At 35.2% G+C, this 20,675-nt stretch overlaps 2 protein-coding genes across 2 annotated transcripts; one reads left to right on the top strand and one right to left on the bottom strand.

Annotated features, from left to right (window-relative positions):
- The first annotated feature begins 542 nt into the window (after window positions 1-542).
- On the top strand, window positions 543-4,096 carry LOC137729341 (auxin-induced protein AUX28). The gene is made up of 5 exons (XM_068468267.2): window positions 543-1,046; window positions 2,260-2,501; window positions 2,745-2,880; window positions 3,495-3,556; window positions 3,660-4,096. Exons 1-5 carry the CDS (start codon window positions 751-753, stop codon window positions 3,695-3,697), a joined length of 774 nt encoding a protein of 257 aa, XP_068324368.2. The 5' UTR covers window positions 543-750; the 3' UTR covers window positions 3,698-4,096.
- A 2,517-nt stretch (window positions 4,097-6,613) lies between these two features.
- Window positions 6,614-10,807, bottom strand: FBL17 (RNI-like superfamily protein). Its single transcript, XM_068469281.2, has 11 exons — window positions 9,839-10,807; window positions 9,412-9,513; window positions 9,038-9,182; window positions 8,738-8,922; window positions 8,502-8,606; window positions 7,911-8,008; window positions 7,613-7,824; window positions 7,460-7,526; window positions 7,258-7,343; window positions 7,036-7,134; window positions 6,614-6,932 (listed from the first exon to the last, which is right to left on the bottom strand). Exons 1-11 carry the CDS (start codon window positions 10,471-10,473, stop codon window positions 6,867-6,869), a joined length of 1,800 nt encoding a protein of 599 aa, XP_068325382.2. The 5' UTR covers window positions 10,474-10,807; the 3' UTR covers window positions 6,614-6,866.
- Between the last annotated feature and the right edge of the window lie 9,868 nt (window positions 10,808-20,675).

The raw sequence follows: 20,675 nt of genomic DNA, 5'->3' as shown, positions 1-20,675 counted from the left end.
CCAGAGTTGGCCCTAAAAAGTGGGAATAAAGAACCCTAGCTAGTTAGTAATACACATAGCTAGCTGGCTGGCTGGCTCTCCCCCTCTCCCAACAAAGTGGAAAAGAAGATCAATTGGTAAGTGGGTTAATTTCTTGAGCTCTGAAACTTATTGATCCAATGCTTGCACTTGCAGTGGTCCTGTATATCTAAATAATTTATAACCAAAATCTTGACTTATCAGCCCCTTTTACGTAGCTCATTGCTTATGCCTCATATCATCACCAGCTTTCTCTCACTAAGTTAGTAACTTTATGTCTCGTTAAACACAATTACGTTGTATAATTAGTCTATTACGTGAATATTGAATAACTAGTAATATAGTAACAATGTACATATCGCTGTCCACAGTGGAGATTCCACGATCCACCATCCACCCACACAACAATTGTAGGATAGATAACATCAACAGTGGTGTCGTCACGTAGCCCAGCAGGGTTGTAAAAGCCAGCTCATGCAGTATGCCACGTGTCAAGAACCCATTTCCGGGTATACAGTGCACCCATTCGCATATTAATACCGACGCCAGCCCAAGCAGTCCCCTCCTTCCTAATCCTTCCCCACACTATTATTTTTTCCAAAAAGATCAAACATCAAACATCAACGCAAAGAAACACCAAAAGCCAAGCTAGCTAGCAATATTACAGAAAGAAAGAAAGAAAGAGTTTAGAGAGAGAGAGAGAGAGAGAGTGAGAGAGAAGTTAATCATCAGATGGGGTTCGACGAGACAGAGCTGAGGCTAGGGTTGCCGGGTGGTGGTGGCGGCGGCGTCCGTGATGGAGATCAGGTGATCGTGATGAGGAAGAGAGGGTTTTCTGAAACTGAGAGTGATATTAGTACTGATACTAGTACTTGTGTGGATTTGAAGCTTAATCTTTCTAGTAATTCTAAGGAGGCAATTAGTACTGGTGGGAAAGATGGCAGTGCTGGAAAGTCCAAGACCAACAAGGAGAAGAACAACAACCTTGATTTTCCGGCTTCCGATCCAGCAAAGCCTCCTGCTGCCAAGTAAGTTGATAATGATGATAATCACGATCTGATAATTAATGATAATAATGAACATGTGTGTGCTTCCTGTTTTTGCCCTTCAATAATTGATATGATGGCCCTGATTAATAATATATAACTGATGCCATCTAATGTATGTAGTCATTCTCCTGAGTCCTGACTCAGGACTTTTTTAGCTAGCCATGTATATCTCTAGTCAATTTAATTGGTTATTACAAGAATTAATCCAATTAATTTTTGCTCCATGCATCTCATAGATTTCTACTTTTGAAATATTAAGATTTTCTTCTCTGGGAGTTCTTCTAGTTTTGGATACATGCATGGCTGTTTCCTTTCCTCCGGGATTTTTTTTCATCATAAAAATGAAAGAAAGAATGAACAAAAACTGAGATTGATCAATTTGATTACTTAATTCATATGTATTGTGTGTAAACAAATTACTTAATAACTGGACTTAAATTTGTTGACTCTATTGGATGACTTGGCTTCCAGATCTTCCTCTTTTAAGGAGAATATATAATTTGAAATGAAATTAAGAAATTATATATTGCAAAAATTAGTTGTTATATATAGAACTTATAGCTAGTTAATTAGTAGCACTAAATTCTGAATATGTATATATTTTTTTTTCTTTGATTCAACCGATGCTGGAGAGAAGAGAATTGAACATAAATAGAATTTTATAAAATTTATTACGTACTCTTAGTAACTTGAGCTTACAAATAATCATGTTAAATATAATCGGTTTAACGAAAATAGAAAAGTAATTAGCTATAAACTTGTTGATTGATGGTTTCATTCTCGGATAGGTAGTTTTCAATTTTGTGTTGTTCTATCCTGCTTAGCGGGCTGCGTTGTATCGCTTTAGCGAGTTGTTTGTGGGCTCATCCTTGTGATGGCTTTTTTGGTCTCGTTCTTGTGATGACTTTTGTCACCCCGGTGCAAGGTTTGTTACGTTTACCTTCTTTATGGCAGATCTTTACTCGTGGCTAATGGTTCTTGTTGTTGCGTTGTGGTTGCCTAGTAGAGGTTTCCCTTGTATGCCAATTTGTGAAGATTTATCTCCAGATCAAGATGTTTGATTACTGGAGAAATGTACCCATCTGGCTCCTCTTTGTAATGCTTGGTTGTATTTGTTTGTTATAATCAATGAAATTCTCTATCATTTCTGTCCAAAGAAAAAAAACAAACTAATGTTACTATTAACTAATAGGGCACAAGTTGTGGGTTGGCCACCGGTGCGATCTTTTCGAAAGAACATGTTCACGGCGGTGCAAAAGAGCACGAATGACGGAGAAAGTGAGCAGATGAACAAGGGCGGCAATAACAATGCAGTTTTGGTGAAGGTTAGCATGGATGGTGCACCATACCTTCGCAAGGTCGACTTGAAGATGTACAAGAGTTACCCTGAGCTCTCTGATGCCCTGGCCAAAATGTTCAGCTCCTTCACCATTGGTAACTACTTTATTTATATTTTGAAAAATGATTTACGCATACTTTGTTAACTTTTGTCTCTAAATTTTTTTGAATTTGATGAATTTAACTGTTAAAAATAAATAAGAGTACGTAGATAGAAAAAAGGGTGTGCGGAATCACCTCTCTCTTATATTTTTGGAACAAGTTAATGCATTATTTGTCTGTTAAATTTTCAATTATTATGATACTGGAGTAATGTTATAAAATTTTCAATCATTGAAGGAAATTGTGGATCCCAAGGAATGAAGGACTTCATGAATGAGAGCAAGCTGATGGATGTTCTCAACGGTTCTGATTACATTCCAACATATGAAGACAAGGATGGTGATTGGATGCTGGTTGGCGATGTGCCATGGGAGTAAGAGCATCTCTAATCATACTTTTTATTTTTTCGGTTAATTTTTTTACTAAAAAGACTAAAAAGTTATTTAGCTCTCTGATAAAAAAAATTATTTCAATCATACTCTCTAATTTATGGAGTGATAATGATTGTAGACCAATAGGAATAAGGTTTTATTTAAAATATTAGTAACTACTGTTAGGATCTTCTTTCTCGCTCTCTAAATTTAGGAGATTCTACGAGAATTCCTATTGTAGGAGGTGGATAGAAAGTGTGTTTGGAGCTCATTAATTCCAACCCTAGCTAAGATAGTTCAAGAAGTCTTTTGATAAGTATTTTAGTTTTAGTTACAATTTTAAAACGTGAAAAGTTATTTAGTAATTGTTATCATTTTATTTTCTTGAAAACTGAAAAATCAGAAAAATATTTTTATAAATTTTTGAAATTTGGCTCCATTTTAAAATCAGTTGTCATTCTTCTGAAAATTGTAATTGGTTATCAAACAAGTTTTCAGCTTTCTAAAAATTAAAAATTAGAAACAAAAACAAAAACAAAATGTTTATCAAGAACCCCCTAAACATTCAACTTCAAGTTTATTTATTTTAGTTAAACATGTTCAATTGTGCAAGCAGAATGTTTGTTGAATCATGCAAGAGATTGCGCATAATGAAGAGCAAGGAGGCTGTTGGACTAGGTTAGTATCTATCTTCGATCATTAATCAACCACCATTCATCACGATTATCACTTTCTTTAATCTACTAGCTTACTAAAACATGTTGAAATATGAATATTTCAGCACCAAGGGCCATGGAGAAATGCAAGAACAGAAGCTGAAGTACTAGTAACGAATGATCATCACAGCCTGCTCCTTTGATCTCGTCGCGGTCACGGAAAATCAAATCGAAAACCACCGGAAACGCGCAGATGGATTGAGCAGGTTGTTCGAATGATTGGATACGTTTGTTTGTAATATTAATGTTATGGTTTGATCATTTATATAAAGTGAGATGCTTAAAATTTGAGTTTTTATCATGGACAGAACCATTTAAACTCGATCGAACGATCTGTCTTAAGTGCGCTCAAGGATGGCTTGGTGTTTGCTTGTTTAGTATTAATAATTGGCTTGCTTAAGCATAATAATGTAATGCATCAATTAATTATGTGGTTAATTTGTTGTATTTAATGATTTGTGTGTTTTTATTTTAATTCAATAAACTATCTATTTTTGGTAAATATTCTTCTTAATGTACGTTAAGTTGGTTAGAACATCGAGTCCTTGGAGTCATGAAATAGTGGGAGTGAAGAATATATTAATTGGGAATGCTTCGAGGACGTGGTTGATAGAGGGAACATGAGCATGTGCATGTTAATTATGGAGGCATTAATATATGCATGACCATTCTTTTTTTCTTTTCTATATTTATTGTCTTAGACCTACTCCAATATCTTGGAGTAAAACTCAAATTTTAGGTTCTAAATTTACTCTAATTTGCTTTAATCCTTAGGACAAATATGAGTTTTAACCCAAAACTCATTTATGGGGTAAATTTAGCCAGAATTCCCCTTGGGTTAGTGGGGCTGACCCACCATATATGTGCATTCTTTTTAGTTTTATATTTATAAATTCATTGAATCCAAAAGCTAAGATCTGATATGATCAAATCCAACAGTAAAAAAAAGCTCTAACAGCCCAAATTTAAATCCAAAAGCTAAAATAATTTTAAAAAATTATTTTGTGTGTTTCATATTCTTTTATAGTGTTCCACGAGTTTCATAGTGACGCTTTAGTAATTTTTCAATATTTATCGGAATCTAAACAATTTTAGGTTAAAATGTTCATAAAAAATTAAATTAGGATAGTCTACATAATATTTTTCTTTTAAAGTTACTTTAGGAAAAAATTATCTTAAATTCATTTTTTAATAATCTCGGGCTAAAAATTTAACCCATAAGGATTAGAGGAGAAAAACTGTTTATGGGTTAAAAATTTTAAGTTTTAACCAAGGATTGGAGATGGTCTTAGACTTTGGAAATGAATTGTTATTTCTAATCTGATTTAATGTTTACTATACTTTCTCATGTTATAGCAAAATAAGTAACAGTTAAATGAAACTAAACAACACAATGTGTGGCCACTTAGTATTACCGTATAGTGGTATTAATATTCATTTATAAGTAAGTTTGATTATTGTCAAAAGGGAATTTGAACCTACTTATTCTGGCTACCCCATTGTGAGGCTTAATCCACTATGTCATCCCTTAGTGTAAATTTATCATAAATCTTGTATGCACGCAAAGTGCATACTCATTGGGGGAATCCAAATCATAAGGAGGAAATAGGAGGTGTTTTAACAGCTTTGAATGATGAATCCTAATGTTTCTAGTGGGATATGTTCTTCGCATTCCAAAAGTAAACTTCTTGCCCTTTTGGAGTGCGTAAATTACTTCCCAGTTCATATCTTCCAAGGAAAATGAAGATGGGCCTTGAATTTGCATACACGTGACGCAATACAGATGGAAAGAAAGCGTCTGTTTACACAAAATAATATATTATTGGGCCTTGGTTCGGCCTAATATGATAATTTTAAGGAAATAGAACTTATGCAGCTATGCCTTTAATTTATTATAAATAAACAGTGCATGCCCACGATTATTTTTGACTTGTCAAAGATACCAAAATCTCAGTCTTTCGTCTTGATTGCAAAGAACACTAAATGCAAAGCACTTTGGTGTTTTGGAGAGAAGGTGATCATGGATTTAGGCAAAATCACCGTCTTAGTTACGCTAATCTACATTTATCACCCCATATATTTTGGATTACTTTCTTATTAGTGCATTATTTTCTGGAAAGTAATACTAGATCGTCTTCAAATGAAAACATAGGAAGCAATGAAGGAAGAAGTAAAGATCTATAAATACAAGTGAATAACTCAAAGTACAGGACACTCAGATCATTCAACAAAATAGATTACATGATTTCAAACCAAAAGTTCATGCCTTTTACTCGTTTCATTCATTTTGCCTTATCAAAAGACTACTTGAAACCAAGATCCTAGAACTTTAGAAAACCATCCTTTAGACCCTAGAACCAATTAGAATTTGCTCAGCTACCATCTCTTTTGTGTAGTATCGATTTACCAACCTTAAGACAATTAGTCTCATTGGTTGTAACCTTTACAAGGAAGCATCTTTAACCCAATCTGATAAGAGCTTTATTGATCATTCTCAATTCATATATGTGTGTGTGTGTGTGTGTGTGTGTGTGTGTGTGTGTACTTTGTTTTGTGATATTCAGCAATATTAATATCAATTTTAGTTACATACTTACTGTTTTTATCACTTCTTGTATTTACTTTACGTTGTGAATGACTAAAGTGGTGCACTAGAATATAATCAATGTATATTTAACCACATCTCAGTAGTTTCTAGTCCAACATAAAAAAAACAATTAAAATCCCTAGCAAAAAAGGCATTAAAAAGAATCAAACTTGAGCAAAAAATTGGCACAATCCTTTATAAAAGAAATTTAGTTACTTGTGGCGCAAGCATTCAATATATATACAATCTATTCTAAACAAGGTTCTAAAAAGCTAAAATCTAAAATACATGCTTATTGTTAGAAAAGTAACCCTCCACAACATATTGTTTTTGCTATAGAAATAATGCTGGTTCATGTAACAAACAACATCAAAACATGTTTATTGTTAGAAAAGTAGAATTAAGATACAACCTAAAAATAGAACGTAAATGTAATAAAACAACCCTTTATTTAATTGAGGTTTATGAAATCCAATGTCTCCAATTTGGAAATGGACTAATTAGTTCTGAAGCTAAAAGCTAAAAACAACATTTAGTTTTCTTGAAAGAAAAGGCAAATAATAACTCTACAAGGCAACAGCCCCCAACCCTACCCTATTGTGATTAAGGATAATAAAACATAATGTTGACAGGGTAATAGTACAGAGAGCCTTGTGAAACCAACATGGGCATCCAACGAGGTTGCTCACAACACAAGCACACTGCACTGCCGCCTCTCGATCTTTCTTCGCTTCTTATCATCCTCAGATGGCTGCACCGAAAACAAACAAAAACAAAAAGAATATGTTTACAGAAACGTATAGGCATGATTCTGAACCATCATAGAATGAGAAACTGGAGAGTTTAGGCATTACCTGTTCAGCACTGAGAAAATGAGGCACCCCAACCCTCTTCGAGCCATCAGCTAGGCGCTTACATGGTAATTGGTTATCCGCAGCAGCATTGTTATCAACCTACAATCCAATACATCAAAATGCTAGATCAGATCGCTTTCTTTACGCGGGTTTCATTTGACATTAGAACTTACAAAACCAATCAAAGGGTGTATGCCAAATAGAGAGGGAACTTATGATTACCTGGCTCTGAATGGCCCCAATCAACAATTCTTGACAACCTGATGCATGCACATTTTCTAAATTGGGGCACTGAAGCACCAATCTCTCTGCATAAATACAAACAACAATCACTAAACCATACGAATAAATTCACCAAAATTTTCACCATATAAAGAATTGATAGAAACCTTAGCTAAAGTGAGGAGGAGAGCAAATGGGATACCTGGGTACAAATTTTTGCAATAATTCAAGTTCAGATCATTGAGTTCTCGGCAGTTTAAATATAGAGCCTGCATTAGATTGAAAATTAAGAACCAGAAAAGAAACTCTACGAGAACAAAATTAAGTATCAACTTGTCTCGGTTCAGGAACTCACATCTAAGCCAGAACAACCCCACAAGCTCAGTTTTTTCAACCGGGTATGTTTGATAATCAACTTCTGGTAACTGTTGTGTACTTTGTCATTGGATGCTTGAGGGAGTTCACGGACATTGGTTTCAGCAGAGGGAGAATTAGGATCGCATATGGTCATGCCACAGTCCAGGAGTTCAAGCAGAGGCAGTTGCGCAGTAGCAAATTGAATGAAACCTGAATAGTACATGCAATAGTTTGTCAACTAAAGCTTATGTGAAACTAATCAATTACTAGTTTTAGTCCATGGTCTAGGTGATTACTTGAACTGATGTTGGGGCAAAGAGCAACGAGTAGTCTCGATAGAGTATCAGGGAACACATTGCAAATAATTCCAATGCCACTATCACTGATGCTAGATCTGTAATCAAAGTGGAGAGCCAAACGTTACATCTCAAAGAATGAATGGATAGAGAAGCAAACATTTTCAACCATACATATCCAACTATGCTCGTGAAACAAATTTGTTTTCTGCTTTCATTAGAAAGCCTGCAGTTGAAAGTTTAGAGTCAGCAAAAATGTTTATTCAAGGTAAAAATTTTAGGCAACAATAAAAGTCATTGCATCTCATGGTTCATTGTAACAATTTGAAAGATCATTGCAACTCATCTGACTTTTAATTACTAATCTGTTAACAGTTCTGGTGGAAAGGTTTAAAACATGAGTCATTCCATAAAGGGATGGAATTCCCGTTTATTCTAAACAGAATCACAACCTTCCTGGACCTAGGATAATCAATTTCGAGGATCTGTTTTGCAAAGCAATAAATCACAATAATCAAACATGGAAAATATCAGACAATCAAAGGTTAACTACAAAGACTATTGCAATTGAACCATAGGACTGAAACATACCCGCTCAGATCAAGTAATTCTAAGTTCTGGTAACTCGAAGCAATGGCAGCAACAGATGCATCGGTGATTTCAGACCCAAGGACAAGAGAAAGCATTCTCAACCCCCTGGATGACATGGTCAAACAATCTTCATGAGACTAATTGCGCATTGTTCAAAGAGAGTTCTTTCACTAAACATCATTGCAGCAGCCTATTCATATGATAAGATTAGCCTCAAAACAGATTCAGTGGCAAACCTTAGCTTTGCCGCTGTAAGGGCGAGCACAACAGTGTTGGAAAGCCGGATTGATGCAATGTGTATATTTTGTAACCTTGGGCAATTCCTTGCCAGCACATCAGCCATGGTAACAAGATCAGTATTATCATTTTCTTCGTGAGAAAAGTCTACAGATATCTCTTTTAGATTGGGACAATTGAAAACCTGTGAAAAGGGAATGTGAATGAGTAAAAGAGAAGTCTTTTAACAATAAATCGAAAACAAAAAATGGAAATCGGCAACTACACGACAGACAAAGAGTAAAGAGAAAAATAATCACCATCTTAGAGAGGGAGTAAAGACCCGAAAGCCAAATTGTAGAAAGACTTGATGAACAGAGAGAAAATCCACCTAAGTTAGAACAACCTTCCATCTTAAGGCTTTTCAGGAATCGTCTATCAACAACGAAACGACCCAGTTCATCCCTGTAGTTTTAAAAATCATGGAAGGGATTGAATTAATCAGCCAACACAAGCACTGTTTTATCAAATGCAGACCGCACAACAAAGAGTAGCAAACAGAAAATAGCCAACAATATCAATTCTAAATGCCCAATAAAACAGCAGCTCAATAGTTTATTGTTTAAGACAACAGATAAACGATTAAACCTGCGAAGAACGGAACATAGGAGCTAAAAAAGAAGAGGAAGCATACCCGGTGATCCGATTGATAGCGCTTCCGCTAGTATTTATCTCCAAGAACTCAAGATTTGGGCATGAAAATGTAATCCACGCCAGCAATGTTGCATCCACATCACTGCAACAGAAAATTTATCAAATTAATTACCAAAACGCAATGCATTATTTAGAATACAAGAATTTACAATGTAGCTCGCTGATTTGGAAAACAATGCTGCATCAGATCAAATCCTTTTAGATCAAATCAATTCAGTATAATTCTACCAATTGCATTCCATCGAAACCCCATTTCGTTTTAGCCCTTAATTTTTTTTTTCTTTTATTTCAGTTTTAGTCCATATCGAGTTCATTTTTTGGGTTTAGATTGTTTAATCTTCAAAGCTCAGCGCTGTAAGCAGATCTGTTAGGTGAAACCTTAGATCTGAAACATAGAGCACTAATACCTTTCCATTCTAAGAGATAGGTTCACAAGGCCCGGGCATTTCTGCAATACCGATCCAACAAAACCAACCTGAGCCCTCGTCGGAACCCTAATCCTAAGCATCTCCGCCGCCTTCCACAACCTCCTCGTCGTCTCCCTCCACCCCTTGCACACCATTGCCGCCGACAACAGTCCCGGCGGCGGCAACCTCTTCAAAATCTCCCAAAGACAGCTCGCCGGCAGACCGCCCAAACCCGTAGCCAAATCTATATCGTCCCCGGAGTCTCCGAACTCGTCAAGGTCCGGAGAGTCAAAACCGCCCCCTCCAGAACTATCCACATCGTCATCGAACGATAGCGCTCGGCGGAGGTGGGAGTAGGGCTGACGTGGCGGCGGAGGGGGTCGGATGTCCGAGAGAGAAGGGGAGGGCGCCTCATCGACGAAAGAGTCATCGGCGGTGGAGTTGGCGGGGAGGTGGCACTTGTGGCCCTTCTTCGGCTGGCCGCATCGGCCGCAGGTGTAACTGCCGCGCCTTTTTCCGCGCTTGGACTCGGATCCGGCGGAGGGGACGACGACATGGGACCCGAACGGAGTGGTGGGACCCGAGGCGACGGAGAAATGGGGTTGGTTTGAGTAATGGTGGTGGCGATGCTGCATGGTTTTGGAGATTTGAGATGTTTAGAGAGAGAAAGTGGGAGAGAGAGGCGGTAGAGAGAGAGAGAGAGGAGGTAGAGAGAGTGAGAGTGAGGTGAGAAATATAGAGAGAGGAAGAAGGCGCGTGAGGGGGTCGGAAAGGCGCGGGAGATAAAAGCGGGATTTCGCGCGCCGGTTTTGAAACATTAAAATAATGCGCAGGAGCGGAGGGAGGGCCTGTCTCAACCTGACGTAAAGGTTTCAAATAACGAAAATGGCGCTGGCGGTGGGTGGAAAATGCGGCTATTGCTGGAAAAAAATTTCTTCATGTGTTTTTTTATGGTAAATTATATTTTACAACCGGCAAATAGTACATTTATTATATATTTATATCATTTTTTTAACATATGTAAGTCTCATTTTTATTAAAAAAATAATACGAATAAATAGTAAAAATAGTATTTTTATAACAATCTCAATTTTCAACCGCATAATAATTTCAAATCTCTTGTAAACTAATGTACTCAAATGTAATTTACGTTTTTTTTTAATTGGAAGAATGTTATTCATAACAACGTAAATACAAAATCCTAACGTGATATGCTTCCTGAAAACAATATCACGAGGCATAAAAAAAATAAGAAATACACTGTTATCTTTAATCTTATAACTAGAACACAAATCCTTCCAAAATATTGATGCTTAATAAATGGCGCTTCAAGAATCAGATTTTCCAGCATTTAATTTTGGGAATTATTTTTCTTTTTATTGCAAGCATGATTTTGGACAATCGTATTTTTATACGACTAATATGTGTCACAGTTATGTTTATTTGGAAATTTGTAACAAATGAATAAGAAATCAAATATCGATAATGATTTTGAAGAATTGTTAGGATTTCATCTTTGCTCACCCCTAAAAGTGAGGGTAATTCATCTCCTTGGTCACCGTTAAAGTAGTTCAATTTATTTGATCTATGCATGAATCACAAAATTTAGATAAATCTAACGGCAATCAATGGATCCGTAAATGTCACATTCACTTTAGGAGGCGAGCAAAATGCACTCAAAATTCAAATTGACTAGATTTTGTATGATAGATAATTTTCCATATGACCCTAAATTTGGAATTTTGTTCCTAAAGTTGAATTATTTATATTTCATGATATAGTACACACAAGTGTTATTCAGTCATATTGTTTAAAAAATAACGGTGAAATGTTTCGGTTGTTTTATAGTGTTTTGATAAGTACGACTAGAAACACATATCTTTTGTATAACTGAGAAGAGCATTGAAAACGAAAACATTTTCTTTTTGTTACAAAAAAGGGGAAGTCTTTTCAAAGTATACAAACATATGCAGGTAGCACACGTCTTATACATGATCTTATGAACTAAATTGTCAAGATTTCATGTTGCTAGTCAAACCATATATTTTTATTAATTTGAGTTGCACATCTACAACTCTACAAGTAATGTATCGAAAAGGTAACTCAACTCAACTCAAATAGATCTCAACTACAAACCTTCTAGTTCAATAGAGAAATAAGGTAACTAAGTGTGCGGCTTCATTACATGAACAACGCACAACACAAGATCGTAGGTTGATAGATTTGAGTTTAAGTTCAAGGAATTGAAATACAATAAATTTTCATACAATGTAATGTACAATATATTTAAGTTAATTTTTAGGATAATGCTAGGAAAACCAAATTTTTTAATTAAAATTTGTAAACTAAATGATGTGGATAAGATGATTGGATTATTACTCAGGTGTTGGTTAACGTACTTATTTTTTATTGATGACACATCATTTGATTTAAAAGTTTAGTTTTCCTAGCATTATCCTAATTTTTGTTCATTAATCGTTTTTAATTCATTCGATCAGACAAAGAGGGACAACTTGTGGCAAATCATGGTTATCCACCACTTCCAGGTCCAGAGGCTATGAGAAATTTCACCATGTATGTAGCCACAATCAAGCAGACTCACTAGCTTGAAGCATCGATTCCGAATCTTTCATATTTTTTTGTTTATTAAAAAGCCGTAATCTGTCATCTTACCACTGAACCGCTTATTAAAATTAATGAACATTGTGCAACGTGATAGGCAAAAGCAGCGGGAATACTGCGGCTAAAGAACAAAAGCCAAGCAGTCACATGACTTTTGGCAATGCAAATCTTTCAACCCTACCAAGTACGAACCCTCCTCACCTCTCTGTTCTATAAATTAAAAAAAAAAATGATGAAATTTTGATCCCAAAAAAAATAAAAAATAAAAATAAAGAGGAACGACCCACTGTGGGCCTATTGTTTCATCACTACTATGGCCCATTTGGATCTTGTTTTCTCTGGCCTCATCTTACCTGACTGGTTTGGTGACTAGGATCATATTCAAGTAGAGATACAACCCTTGTGGATCAAGAAACAGTAACTCATAATCTATTTACAATTAACGCATAATTTTAGAAACAATTAACTCATAATTTTAGAAACAGTAACTCAAAATCTATTTACAATTAACTCATAATTTTTTGTTTTCGTGAAATTTCCATCCTTTATAGATAATGAATTGGTTTCAAGGAAATGCATGAGTAACTAAACGATATTAAAATTAAATTTTTTTTTTGCAGAGTTGATCTTTAGATGATGATAAAGAGAATAAACAGTTTCGATTGTGATGTTAGGATGATAAAAGTTCGTTAACTGTAAGTGGAGGAAAATTCACCACCCTTGAAAACTGAAAACCCAAAGTCGAAAGCAAACTGCAGCCGTGAGTCGGACACGGAGCAACTTTTGCTACTTCTATTTGCTATTTCATCATACACTTTGATTAGCCAATTAAGTTAGCTACTTTCTTTAATTAAAAGGCAGCCATTTTTTCTATCAAAAGTTGCATGATACACATGCACGTAAGGAATTAAAAAGAAACTAGATCAACTCTACCAGTCTAGCTACATTTCTCTCTACCATTATTTTCCCCATCTTTCTTAAATTAATCCTAACAATTCAAACTTATTAAACACAAAATTCATTTTCTTATAAACCCTTCATTTATATTATCAGTTGGTACTAAAAACTTCATTTTCTTTCCGTGTCGGTGAGAGTCTTTCTCTCCTCTTGTGTTCGATCGTCGATCCTAACTATGGCCAGGGTTTGTGGCAATCCTTTTTTTGTTAGTGTGATCTATCCACCCAGTAGCTATCGTTCCAACTAAATCATGTCCTAAGATCCATCCCTCCATCTTCATGCCCCTCATCCATCCTGCACAATTATGATCTCATTTATCTTCAACTTGGCTCCATCCTACAACAATTTCTTCCCAAATTCGATATGTAGTCACTTTTGATCGTGATCTGTAGTGGTCTATTCAGAAGGTGTGTAGAGTCTCAGTATGCATATCGGTTTGGGTGTATGCACCACCACCTTCCCTCGGTCTGCCATTGTTGGTAGTGTCGTTTGTGGGAATCTCACAAGCTTCTTTATTTTCTTCTCCTTGGTGGTTGTGTTCAGGGAGGGTTTCTTTGATGGATCATGGAATCTTCCTTCCTCCCATATCTGAGGCGTTATTTGGTCGGATTTCTAGGGTTCGTTGGGCTCCTTGGTTTGTGCTGCTTCTGTGGTGCTGCAGCAATGGTAGTAGCAGAAGGCTAGGTTTGTTTGGTGTGCTTTTGTTTTTGGGCCCTATCATTTGTTTGGGCTCTTAGGGTGCGTTTGTTACATCGGACTATCTCGGATTAGACTAGCTTCAAGGACTAAGCTGAACTAACTTAGACTAGACTAAACTTGACTAACTTAGTGAAGCGTTTGGTGCAATGTCGGACTTAAAAACTGGATAAAATAACAAATTATAATATTATATTATTTAATATATATCTTCTAATATTTTATTATTAATTCAACTTTTTTCCCCCAAAAAATTTGAACCACACTTCTACCTCTCTCTAGAGAGTTCTTTACTTTTGTTCCTCTTTGGTTCCGTCCCCAATACTTCCTTTCCTCCCATCTTTTTCCTGCAAAAAGCTTCAAAACCAAGTTTCCTGCAAAATCGTCCCCAAAGCTAACTTCTCCTCCTTCTCTGTCTCTTAATCTCTCTTCGTCCCCAACTCTCTCCCCTTCTCTATCCATTTCTCTTCGGAATTTTCTAGAGAAAAGGAACCTTTATGGGAATTTTCGAAAATAAGGTAGAATTTTTCTATTGAGATTGTTGATCTTATTGTGTTTTTTTTTTTTATGGGATTTTGGTGGTTGGATTTTGAGATTTAGGTTGTGAGTGGGTTTGGGTTTCATATCTGGGCATGGGAGGGCAAATGGAGTTGCCTAGAAGCATGCTTGCAGACTTGCAGCTTTCATACAACATGCATTCAATTTTGAAAACGGGACTAGCAATCCCATAGTTTTTTAGGGTTTTCGCTAAGACCGGCTAATCCCATGGTTAGTCGAGGTGAGTGAAGGTTAGTGCCATTAAAGTTAGTCCCAGCGGGTACCAAACACGGGACTGGACTAACCCTTAGTCCAGTCCAATCCAGTGAGAGTTAGCTAGGGCAAACAAACACCCCTTAGTGTGTTGTTTGTAAGGTCCACTTTTCTCTTGTGTATTTGGTTTGAGACTTTGTTGTGTAAGTTTTCTGTTGGTAATTCAATTTACCGTTGTACCAAAAAAACCCTTCATTTCTATTCATTTAATTCTTCAATCCTACATTCTTTACAAAATTGATTAAAACGTTATGTAAAACTTGAAATTATCACGAAAATAAAAGATTATGATTTATTGTAAATAGATAAGAACCATTTAGTACTACAATCTGGTGGTATTCCTTTTCGCTTAAAAGTGAGAGGTCTTAAGTTCGAATCTCGTGAATGGCGAATTCGATACCAAATTAGGTTGCCCATTGTGTGGCTTAACCAAACTTCCCCTCCCCCCTCCCCCTTTCGTAAAAATATCGATGTACTAAAAAAAAAAAATTGTAAATAGATAAGAGTGCTACTAAGCCTACCCCATTATCTTATTTTCTCACCTACTTGGAAATAATAATTTTATTGATAAATTTATCCTTGTGTAAAAAGACCTCCAAAGACCAACCAATCAAGTTTTGCCACATAATTATTAGTTATATACTTTAAAGTTTTGAAACCTAAGACATCATATTGAGAAGTTGGCGATTGCTTTAGCCTTAATGAACATTTCAATACAATGAAAAATCATTGTTAGGATTTGTATTTGTATCGGTCATTGCAATAGGATCTGGTGGTTTTGGTTTTCCCATCCTTGCATTTACTGGTTTCATATTCTTTGGTTGCCAAGGAACTAAAGTGGAGGAAGGCGAACACAATATTGAGTAAGTTGTTAGAATTCTCGTCGCGAGCTTTTCATAAAGGATTTCATCAAGATTTCACAGAAGATTTATATTAAAGTGGATGATGATAGAGATTCTACACTAGAGCGGTTTTGAGGCATGGTGGTATTGCGATGGTTGGCGATCGAGGCGGGGAACTGGTTGTCGGTGTGGCGTGATTTTTAGGGTTTTGGTACGTTTGAGATGGGGTTTTGGGGGGTGGTGCAGTTAAGTTGAGGGTTTGGGGGTGTCAATGGCGGTTTGGCTGGGGTGTAAAGAGATGATGAGAACAAATTCATGTCAGCGACCCATCCTCCATTGCTATAACTAACTAAGGTCTTAATAATAATTGCTTTTTACAATTATATAACTTTTTTAAATCTAACAAAAAAAATGTAGGGTTGTTTTGGGAATATTGGCGGGTGAGGAAAGAGTTTATGTGTTTTTTCACTTCTTACGGAGGGTCGGAATATAAGGTAGGTGAAGAGATAAGATAATGAGGTGAGTATAATACTACTCATAAATAATGAGTTACTGTTTTCTTTTTATCTCTATAAATAGGTGTTTCCACAAAGTGAAGAATACAAAGACATAAATTTCATAGCTTTTTTATCTTAATATGATATCAGAGCAGGCTTCCAACCCTTCCCAAATGAAGAAGACCCAAACTTAGATAATGATTATACAATGGGCTAGAATTATTGAAAGAGGAATTGGCTGAAAAGTTTGGCCCACCCAGTTTTTAAAGTCTACTAGAACTTCATAAATCTTTTATGGCTTCTAAAAATAGTGAAAGAAAATAAATAATTAGTTTGATGGGAGATGCTTTAACTGACATTTGAAAAATCTCTACTTGAACAAGTGGTTTTTTCAATTTAACGGAGATTTTTTACGAAATGATTAAAATATTAATATGGACAATCTTAGGGATCACTTCTATCAATTTTAAATCTCAAAAATCAAAATAAAGAGTTATAACAATCTCATAAAGTATTTTGGTTAAAAGACCAAATTGATTATAACATTATGTAGAACTTGAAAATTTCACGAAAACAAATGATTATGAGTTATTATTTTCTTTTGTATCTCAGTAAATAGGTGTTTCCACAAAGAGAAGAAAACAAATAATCTTTTTTGTAAGGCGCCTCAAAGTAGTGAAAGAAAATAAATAATTAACTTGGTGGGGTAGATGATTTAACTTTGAGTGACATTTGAAAACTAGTAGTACATATCTTGGTATGCTAGATACCATAAAATTGGGTCCTCCACCTCTCACGCCTATCAACTACCGCTTCGAATTATTTCAACTCCCCACCAACAAAAGGTCTTCATGTCTTATTCATAGATATTTATTCTCAAGCATGCATAAAGTTATCAAATCTTTCCCCACGATATTTATTCCCAATTTCATAGATGTAGTTGAGTTGTTTGGATATTGACCCTTGATTATTTTTGCCAAGCTGATCTTACTTTTTGCTGCCAATTAGGACTGCAATTAGCTCGTAAACGGTCAAATCTTCGTGAGTTTAAACGTTTAGTTTAAGTTGTTTATAACTAATTTCCGTTAATTCATTAATCGTTTATATACAATAAAGTTGTTTGGAAATTGAAGAGATTCAGAGAAAATTTATTGAGAATAAAGAAAACTAGAAGAATAAAAGGTGTTTGGAAGGTGAGAAAGTGTCTAGACAAGATGAGAGAGAAGAATGGTCGTTAGACTTCTTGGAGAGATACTATATTTAGCTTAAGAAATAGTTAGTGCACACCAGCTTGTGTTCAACATTTGATCCAAAAGTTATGAAGGCGAAGGCAATTGATCTATATTAAATTTTAGATAATGATGCAACAAAAGACAACATCCCGTTAAGCAGGGTCGCCTTCACATATAATTGTGCCCGGGCTATACAGTGTGTCACTTATGAATGACGACCTAACTTTAACGCAATTTCGTTTAAGATTCTTTGAGTGACATTTGAAAACAGGTAGTATATATCTTGGTACGCTAGATATCAAAAAATTGGGTCTTCCACCTCTCACGCCTCTCACCGCTTCAAATTATTTCAAGCTTGTTTGGTATCATCCTATTTGAAAATTTGAATCATTTCTCAAAACCTTTCTTCAAAACATTTCTTGAAAACAATTTTCTTTAAGATTCAAAAACTTGATTGGTTTGCGATTTAAAAATTTTAAATCTTACGACTTAAGCTAGACAAAGAGATCTAAAAAGATGGGGTCGCAAGAGAGGAAAGAGGAGAGAGGAGGAAAGAAAGTAAGAGATGATTGAAGGAAAGAGAAAGAAGAGAGATGATCGGACGAGATAGAGAGGAAGAGAAGTGAGAGAAAGAACGGAGAGAATGAAGATAGTGGATTGGATAAGAGACGAAAAAGGTAAAAAATAAAAAATAAAAAGGGAGAGAGAAAGAAGAAAAGAGAGAGAGATAGATTTTGAGTGAGAGGGGAATAGTGAGATAAAATAAATGAGGGAGTTTAAATTTAAAAACTCTAAAAACTCACTTTTTATGTTTTCAAATAATATATTATATTTTTGAGTTCATTTTTTTAAAATAGTCTTACCAAACAAATTTTTAAAACCTGAAACTTGAAAATTCTTTTTAAGTTTAAAAAATTAGATTCAAATAAAGTACCAAACAGATCATTCAATTCTCCACCAACAAAAACTCTCCACGTTTTATTCTCAAGCATGCATAAAGTTATCACTACAAATCTTTCCCAACAATATTCCCAATTTCAAAACTTGACAAGTTTTTTTTGTTTTTTTTTTTATCAGAAGGTAGAGAAGTTTTATAAAATAAAGTGGACAGATTACATTAAGAATTAGCATACAGAAAAATAAAGCCACTTACGGTAAAAATTTGACAAGTTGAGTCGTTTGGATATTGACCTTTGATTATTTTGCTAAGCTGGTCTTACTTTTTGTGCTAATTGGTACTGCAATTAGCCAGTAAACGGTCAAATCATCGTGAGTTTGAACTTTTAATTTAAGTTGTTTATTACTAATTTTCGTTAATTAATTGCATCCTGGTGAACTCCACCACCATCACCAATAGACAAGTAGACATGATAACTACTCTTTCCTTTCTACTTTGTCGCATGAATATGATAGCATCACATACAATGCGTCACTAATTTAGTCTTGTCATATTAAGTGAAGTCGGCTTCACTTATTATTGTGTTTAGGCTACACGACGCGCCATTTCTTGGTGACAACCTAATTTTAGCGCAATTTCGTTTAAGATTCATTATCCTAGAAATTTGACATGAAAAACGAAATGCTGGCTGTGGACTACCTGACGCCCTCTCTCTCTTCTTTTGTTCTGACTTGGAACTAACAACATAATATAAACTTACACAAACATAGTTAAATTTCAGATAATACTAACAGATAAATTTCCAAACATTTCATAGGGATTCTTTGGTAGATATATTACAACAATTCAAAACTAGGTTTGGTTCTTGAATATCTTGGATGCCTGGATTTCGTTGGCATAAAAAAAAAAAAAAAAAAAAAAAAAAAAAAAAGAACATAAGTCGATACGAGTATCTTATATACCATATATTATATATAGCTCTTCGACTAAACAAAAAAACCAATATATATATATATAGAGAGAGAGAGAGTTCCTTACAATTTATAAATATGAGGTGATTTATTTTGTATATCCAAGATTTGTCCAGCTTAAGCACATCTTACTAAACCTCAGTATTCTAAACAAAATGACAAGAAGACATGTGCTGGACGAGGACCTACAACTAGCTATATGTGTAATTACATAACACAGCTTTTGGCAATAATACAAGAACTATTAAAAGTGCTACTCTATTATAATTGTTACGTGACATATACGACTGATAATATGAGAGAATTGTTACTCACATTCGATATATATGCTAAACTCAAAAATCTCATATACAATACTATATTATAAAAAAATAAACAAAATTCAAAACAAATTAAAACACCACCCCTTGAAACCCTGTCAAATCAATTAATTTTGTAAATTACGTAAATATTATGTTAACAGACTATCAATTAACGCTAGTTGCACTCAATTTCAATTCTCCTAAGCAATGAATGTGAATCAAAGTGTTGGTGATGATTGACTTGTGTGAGAGGTAACGAGGAATTATATGGTGACTGGTCAGCGTGGGTTTCCTTGACCAATCAAGATCGACCCTCCTCGTGAACCACATGTAGCTACCAAAATATTCATAAAACAGGCACTTGCCATTAACTAATATAATGCTAATCCTAGTTGCAATTACCAATCATTTTCTTTTCAGTAATCTATTCTTACTATGTTTTTGTATCATATTTATATACCAAGCATTTAATGTTAACAGCCACATCATTTAAATTAATCAAGATTTAATTTAAATTAAAAACCATTTAATAAACCAATAATTAAAAAAAAAGTTAGAATTAAATGGTGATTGTGGCATATGAAGAATCTTCTCATTCCTTCCACGTTCAACTTCTTCACCCGTTTTTTTTACCAAAAAAAAACTTCTTCACCCGTTCCTTCTTCCACTCCAGTTCTTTCATGCCATTTTTTCAGGTCAGTCAAATCCACCACAATCTAAACTAAAAGGGGATTGATACTTTTACGTTGTTGAGTGTTGGTAGACTGGTTGATGGGTATCTTGCGGAAATTGCACATGACCCAAATCTTAACCTCAGTAATTTCGTAGAGTTGTCACAATCAATTCCCAAGTTAGCAAAGCCAATTCACGATGGGTTGTACAAAGCCATCGACATCTACGTGAAGGTATGCGTTTAAGCCATGTCCGCTAGGTTTATTTATTCTTTTGATTTTACTCCGTCATGCTTTTTGCTTCTCACTAGAGTTGCCTTGTCATGTTTCTAAGATTTG

Source organism: Pyrus communis, chromosome 10 (assembly GCF_041283825.1).
Source record: "Pyrus communis isolate YQ-2024b chromosome 10, ASM4128382v1, whole genome shotgun sequence".
Lineage (NCBI taxonomy): Eukaryota > Viridiplantae > Streptophyta > Magnoliopsida > Rosales > Rosaceae > Pyrus > Pyrus communis.
Note: the sequence above shows the minus strand (reverse complement) of the source record. Positions and strands in the feature narration are given on the sequence as shown.